Here is a 7,267-nt window from a genome sequence, read left to right on the forward strand (position 1 = left end):
GATGGAAAAGTTTGGGGAGTAGTTCTGGGCTGGTCAAAATGGTATTTTTTCATTCCTGAACCACTACTCTCAACTGCTCCAGAGTGGGAGGATGACATTACATAGCTTGTCCTAGAATTCACACACCAACAGTCTAAATCCTAATTCCAGCCACTGAAAGATGGATGGAATGATTTTGTTTCCAACATCAGTGTTCTAAAAAATAAAGTGCCTTGGGGTAACAGAGAGAAAAGCCACTCCCCCAAAATAAATACTTTAAACAACCAATATGAAGGGGCCAGCAGGTGGTGTGAAGGTTAAGGTGTTGTATTCTCACATGGCTGATCATGGCTCTAGTCCCAGACACTGTGGCTTGAAAATCACACCAGGAATGTGAGCATGGGTGCCCAAAATCCCAAGAGGAGAGGAAGGGATTGTGGCCATCTCCCATGGGGAGGGATGCTTTCCCCGTTTCCCTCTCTGTCTTGCTATGGCAAGCACGCACACACACTCTATGGCAAAAAAGCTAAAAAAGAAAAAAAAAATACAAAGGAGAAATAGAAAGGTAAAGCCTTAACATCCATCAGGTTCCATTTTCTATTCAAATCTGTTTGAGTACTGCCAACTTGACCCACTGTTCTTAGGCCCTACAGGGGAAGGGAAGACCATTTATGTGTATGTCCAGATTCCAACATATGACTTAAAAACAAAAGGTAAACCACCAAAAGCTGTTTTACCAGATGTTAGATACCAGATCTAGAATTTGATGAGTCTAGGGAGAAGATAAACACCAAGGCTGCAAGAGATCAGAAAGGCAAGAGATCTTAAGCCTGTGGTCTTAAGAAATCCAGGCCCTTGAGATGAACCCCGAAAATCTGACCAGAGCTGACTACCTGGGTGTATGGACAGCCATCCTCCCAAAATGCACTGCAACCCCAGAGGGAGAAAGAGTGGGAATAAGCAAAGGCTGAATGGCTCTTCTTGCAGCCTGGCCAGAGCGAGGCAATTTGGCTGGGGAGCTAGGACTCAGGATGAAGGTTGAGCTAGGGCGGGGGTGGACCTTGTCCAAAAGACAATGGGAGGTCATGGGAAGACTGTCCCGGGAATAGCAGAACAAAAGCCATGTTTGGTGACGTTAACTGAAAAGCTGATAGAGGACAAACAGGACAAAAGAAAAAATAACTTGGAGCTTTTGTTCCTAAGCACTATGCTGTGAGGTGATAACCTGATGCATGCGGGAAGCAGAGGGGCTGAGAGGGAAGGTGAAATGGAAAGGCATTTCTGGGCAGTGGGGCCACTGCAGACCTCAAGGAGGTTCACAAACAATGTTATCGCGGCTGAGATTAATCAGGCACACACACACAGCTCTCCCAGCTCTGGCCCTGGCTGGAAGACAGACTGCTTCAGGTTGTGTCTGTCACCCACAGCAACTAAAACCACCCACTCCCTGGCAGGTGACCCCACAAAGCAAACCAACCCATCTGGTCCAGGCTCCCCACCTCCTGCTGCAGGACTCTGAGAGGAGATGGAAAAGTTTGGGGAGTAGTCCCAGGACTGGTCAAAAGGACATTTTTTCATTCTTGAACCACTACTCTCAAGTGCTCCAGAGAGGGATGACATCCACAGCCAGTCCTCTGTCACTCCTCCCCGGGGCCGATTATGAAACCCTGGGAACTTTGCACCTCACCCTGCTAAGTCCTCGGCCCAAGGCCCCTCCCCGGGCTCATAAATGTCGCAGCGCGGCGCGGTTGAGTCCACTTGCCGGACAGGCCAGGTGTCAGAGAGACCCAGCGGACGCGTAGCTCCTGCAGTCTCTCCCCGGCGCTCCAGGTTCAGCCCGGTAGCGGGTCTGCGCCCCAGTGCGCCCCCTGCGGCCTCCGCCACCTAGCCCGAGCTCCAGCGCGCTTCGCCGCCGCGCTTCGCCGGCGCTCGCCCTGGGGAGCAGGATGGACGTGCGTCTCGCCGGCCGAGTCCCCGCGCTGCTGCTCTGTCTGGGTAAGCCCTCGCCCGCCCCCTCCGCCACTCCGAAGAGGAGCCGAACAGCTGGGTGCGGATGTCATTGGACAGCGACGGGGTTGTCCTCAGGGTTGAAATGGGCTCCTTTTCAAATGATGTCAACTGTCCTGGGAGTTGAGGATCGGCGTTACAATGCCTTCTATCCATAAGTATTGGCATGTGCTTTATGGATGAATTGATGTATCTCCTTAGTAGGCAAAATAAAAAGTTGAAAAGCTTCCGTCTTATTCTTCTGAATATTTGCCAATCTTAGGAACGCAAGGTTGACATTGCATGTTTTGTTCTTATTGGGGGCGTGGAGGATAGGGACCTTTTGAAAAGAAATTCTTTCCCATTTTGCATAATCTAGCCCGGATCACCTACCTGGAAGTTCAGTGTGCGCTGGTACCAGCTTGGCTGGAGCTCCAGATGCGGCAGAGTTAAACGCTGTGCTCAGGTCCCGGGAGCAGAAGGGACGCGGGCAGATCTGGCTCTTCGCACCACCTCTCTTGGCCCTACACCTGCAGCTTCCGGCTTCCCGCGCAGCAGCTCCGAAGGCTAGTCCGGGCGCTTTGCACTTGCTGCTAATCACACCGCGTATAATGGATAAGGCTATTTTAATGACAGTTTTCTTATTTGAGGAGATTTAGTTGTTGTGAACAGGAAAAAGAAGTCCTCATATAGCGTTTCATGTTTGAAAAGTGACTGACTACCTCTTCCCTAATTCTTTTAACTTCAAAGGAGTTTGGAGTAGCAGGGGAATAGATGAATAAGGAAGTACAAGTCTTAGATTCTTCCTGGAGTTGCAAGGAGGCCAACTCCCCTAGCACATTAATTCTGCCTGTGTAGGACGTGACAGTTAAATGATTATTTTGATATATCGTGTCTCAGGGGTGGGGGGGCCTAATGAAATGTATACCATCCATAGTTAGAATTTGCCTGTTTAAGCTCAGGAACACAGGTGGAAACCACCTATGGTTTTTGCCAAAAGTGAACTAAAAATGACTTGCCAGAAGATTGTCAGTAAGTATCATGACTTTGTTGTCTCTGTTTTGAGGCCTCTGTGAAAAGTAGATCATTAGAAAGGTGACAGTCTTTCTAGGGTTAGAAATTAATGTAGAGGTCAGAATGTCTTTGCAGTCCCCGCACCCCCCCACACACACCACATCACCTATAAGGTTGCATCTGAACACTCCAAGTGTCTGTTCTGGGTGTCTCATTGAATATTCTAATTTGAGACAGCAAGAACCTAGGAATAACCTGGTTACTACCCACCTAGTGCGTGTGCTGTGGGTGTTTTTGTTGTCATGAAAGTGCTTAAGTCCTTTATTGCATTACTAAATTATAGTTCACCTATTTCATCAGTCGCCAAGCCCGTTTCCAAATAAGCTAGGTCAGTTTCTGTTTTCCCAGTGTGTTTAGATATTTCTCTGCCACTGGTCAAGTTCCTGTTCGCGCTCTGTCTCGTTTCTCTGCGTTCTGTTCAGGTATGCAGGTCCTCTAGTCTTATGCTAAAGCACATGCCAGGAAAGCAGGGTCGCCTGTCATGTCAGAAACTCTCTCCCCACAACAAAAGGTTACCTAGAAATATTTTCCTCCATACTCTCTTCTTCAAAAGAAAGAGGTATTTATTTTGGATTTCAGCATACATTGTATCAGATTTCAGCCTAGATCATTATTTTTGTAGAACTTTTGTTCATTTATGACTGCGGGGGGTGGGGGGGAGTACCCTCCATCCCCAACACATGCAAAATTCAACATTTTTATTCATTCCTCCAAGAGTTTTTGAATATGTTCTTGAATAGCATCTCCAAGACAGTTCAGTCCTACTTCATAGTGAAATGAGAGAGAATTAAACAGAATAACCATTCGCTCTTGAAAATATGAGAAGTAGGAATCTCAGAGAGACAACCGGCTTTCCTGCTATTTTCTGTTGGCCTTGAGAGTTGTGAACTACCTGAGTCTCGGCACAACCTGAGAAGACACATCTTGGCTGGAAATACAACAGGCCCCTCCTATCTGGACTTCGATCCAGGTATCCTTGCAGCCTTCTGCACAGTCTTGCTAAGTGAGCAGTTTGGCTGATACTAGGTGCCTGGTTCAGCCACGGGGTTCAGATCCAGGAGCTGAGAAGGAAACTAGCTATTTCCAAACGCCGACTCTGCCAGCCATGTGTGAGTCAGGGGCTTTACACACATCAACTCACTGACTCCTTAAACTATGGTGAGGCAGGTACGATTGGCTGGGTTTTACAAAGACACGAAATGGAGTGAGATACCTTAGAAGGCCTTGGAGGGCCAGCTGGTGACGAGGTGGTTAAGGCACTGGACTCCTATGTAGCCAACTATAGTTCAAGTCCTGGACATGGTGGCCTGCCTCCTCACTTTATCTCTCCTTCTCTCTGGTGAGCACACGTGCCCTCTAACAAATTTAATAAAATAATAATAAATTAATGAAATAAAATAATTCTTGAAAAAAGGACTTAGAGATGGTAAATGGTAAGGTCACTCTCTAACGCTTTGTGAGGAACCAGGGTTAACAAGAGTAAAATAACAATAACAGGTTCCAGTAGAGAACTTCCAGAATATTCTGGGCTGGCCCAGATGTGAGACTTATTATAGGGACAACATATATGCAGAAATAGGCTTTTAACTCTTTTTGCAAAATCTGGCACAGAAAACACGTGATTGTTTCTTAACCTGTGCTAAAATGTGTAGAATATTTACTTACTGCCCATAATTTTTGATTACTATAGTTCTTAGAGTATGGCTGCTATTATAAAGCAGTTAATGAAATCAGTTGACGGAGGGCTTTATATTTTCTCAAATGTAATGTATAGTAAATAAAAGAACCAAGGAGAAATATACCTTATGGTTTTTATTTCTTGTATCCTTTTTATACTATTGTGCATTGAATATAGCATTGAAAGGGATCATGTTGAAATCTACAGCCCATTATTAACAGCAAGTAGACATAGTTTCTTTTTCCTTTTGTTTTAAGTACAATATTCACACAGTCTCTGGCAAAACTGAAGTTGAATATGTTCTGTCCAGTTTTGCACAAGAATCTCCCATTTCCTGGTTAATGGTCACCCCAGAGATGCAAATGTCAGGTAAGAAATCCTCTCCAAAGAGACTGTAAAGGCAGGTGTGGTTTTCTCATCCTTCCATCTTTGCTGTGAATATAGGCTTATGCAAATAGTCTAATTAGTATGGCTGTAACTGCTGCGGAGAACATTCCACTGGAAGACAATGGGCGGGCTCCTGAAAGTTGTAATAGAGCTCCTCAGGGAGAAGCAACCCGCCATCAACTTGGTATGAAGATTCCGGAGCCTTTGAAAAAAATGGGGTAATGTGACAGACTGTCTTCTAGCAATGCAGGTTGTGTAAGCCTGGGTGTCTAGTTAGACGGAAGGTGGAGGTTGTGCGACCTTCTAGGTTAGCGTAATGATTTAATTAACTGGGATGCTATTTATAATACTCATGATGATTTGACAATTGTCCAGAATAAATGTTAACCCTAAATTTTTAGGTAAAGAAATCCTCTATTTTCAATCTGAGGCATGAAAATGATTTGGCACACACACACATATGTATATATGCTAACCTTTATCATTTTCAATTAAAAGTCATAGGGTACAGTATAAGGATTTCACACCTCGGTTCTTTTCTTTCCTTTTTTTCTTTTGATTTTAACTTTTATGAAGCTAAGATTATCGATTTTTTTTTTTTTTAAACAGAGAACTTTACATTCTTTTGATTTCAATGTTTCTTCCCTGGCCCAGTTTCTTTATCTCATCCTTTTTGAAAGATTTGTTCCTTTGTGAGCTTCAGTTTTCTCATCGGTACAATGGAGATCATAAACTCTGTCTTGTCAGGGTGTTGTATATGGATATAATTAAATGATACTGGAAAATAATTAAAAATACTTTCATATTAGAGTTGTTATCATCATCCTCAAAGCGCTTTCTTACAAGAAGCCTTGAGTCTTAGAATAATGCCCTTTTAGGTAGGAAAGATAACTGTTCCCATTTTACCAGTGAAGGGATAGACTCAGAAGTCACAGCACGTAAGGCTCATGTCCGACTGTGCTGTGCCCCCTCGTCACTCTTGTCCTGTGGGGAAAGTTCTCCTTGTCCTTTAAGACTGAAGAAAACGGTCACTTCCTCAGGCAAATCTTCTCTGATAAACCCTGGCTATCTTCTGGATCTTGATAAACCTTCTCCTGATCTTGTGGAACTGTCTTGGTCACACCACACTGTATATGTGTATCCAACCCTGGCTATCCTTTCTGGAGCTACACTCATTTTTATTATTCATACTGTGGTAGGCTTCTATTAAAAACTCTGTTAATGTTTGTTAGAGGGACAATTAGATTGATACTGTATTCATAGTTCTCACCACTATATGTCTATCTAAAATATGTATACATTTTGTCCCCCTAGACAGTCTTCTTATATTGTGATCTTCCTGCTTCAGCCTCCTGAGTAGCTAGGATTATAGGCACATGTTGTTGACGCCTGACTTTTAGGGTAGGTAGGGAACCGAACTCGAACTCAGGCCTGCCATGTGGCTTCAGCCTGCCGAGTAGCAGTGTCAACCTGGGCATGCTACTGCAGTTAGGCCAGCTCACAACTATATTTTTGACTCGACTAGCTGCTCTTTGAAAATGTACTTGAGAAGCAAACATTTGAAGATTAAACAATTATTTTTCAAAGATCAAATCTGTTGTATCTGATAAAGTCTAATATTTTCCCCTTTCTTTAACATTTCTATCTCCTATTATAGTCTGTATTCACTGATGATTTGCCTACCAAAACTAAAGTATATTTGCTCCGTGTGTGTGTGTGTGTGTGTGTGTGTGTGTATGAGAGAGAGAGATTACTGAGCAATATGACTGATCATGGATAGCCAGTAGGAGAAAGAAACGTATTGCTTCAGAAATGAAAGGAACTTTACAGTAATCCAATCCAAACTCCATCTCCCACTCTACCCCACCCTCACTTCCTAGTCTCTGTTTCCAGAGACGAGGAAACTCAGTTGGAAGGGGATAAAATAAATATCTGAGCTGGAACTGGATCCCCTATCTCAGGAGTCTAATACAGGGTTTTTAGCCCTGTCTTTTATCTCTTGGCCTATAGTCTGGATAATCTCTGTGATGATGGGGGTCCTATACATTGTCATTTTTAGCAGCAACTCTGGTCTCTACCCACTAGATGTCAGTAGCATCCCTGAATTCTGACCACCATAAAAAGGAAAAAAAAAAAAAAAAAAAAAACGGATTCCAGCCACGA

The 7,267-nt window shown here is 44.0% G+C and overlaps 1 protein-coding gene across 1 annotated transcript in view; it reads left to right on the forward strand.

Moving 5' to 3' along the window:
* Positions 1-1,713: 1,713 nt before the first annotated feature.
* Positions 1,714-7,267, forward strand: part of EREG (epiregulin) — a 20,639-nt gene continuing 15,085 nt past the window's right edge. The window contains exon 1 of the mRNA XM_006142928.3: positions 1,714-1,974. Within this exon, the coding sequence (XP_006142990.1) occupies positions 1,926-1,974 (49 nt within the window). The 5' untranslated portion in view covers positions 1,714-1,925. The remainder of the gene's footprint in view (positions 1,975-7,267) is intronic.

The sequence above is a fragment of the Tupaia chinensis genome, unplaced genomic scaffold, assembly GCF_000334495.1.
Source record: "Tupaia chinensis unplaced genomic scaffold, TupChi_1.0 Scaffold000086_1, whole genome shotgun sequence".
Lineage (NCBI taxonomy): Eukaryota > Metazoa > Chordata > Mammalia > Scandentia > Tupaiidae > Tupaia > Tupaia belangeri.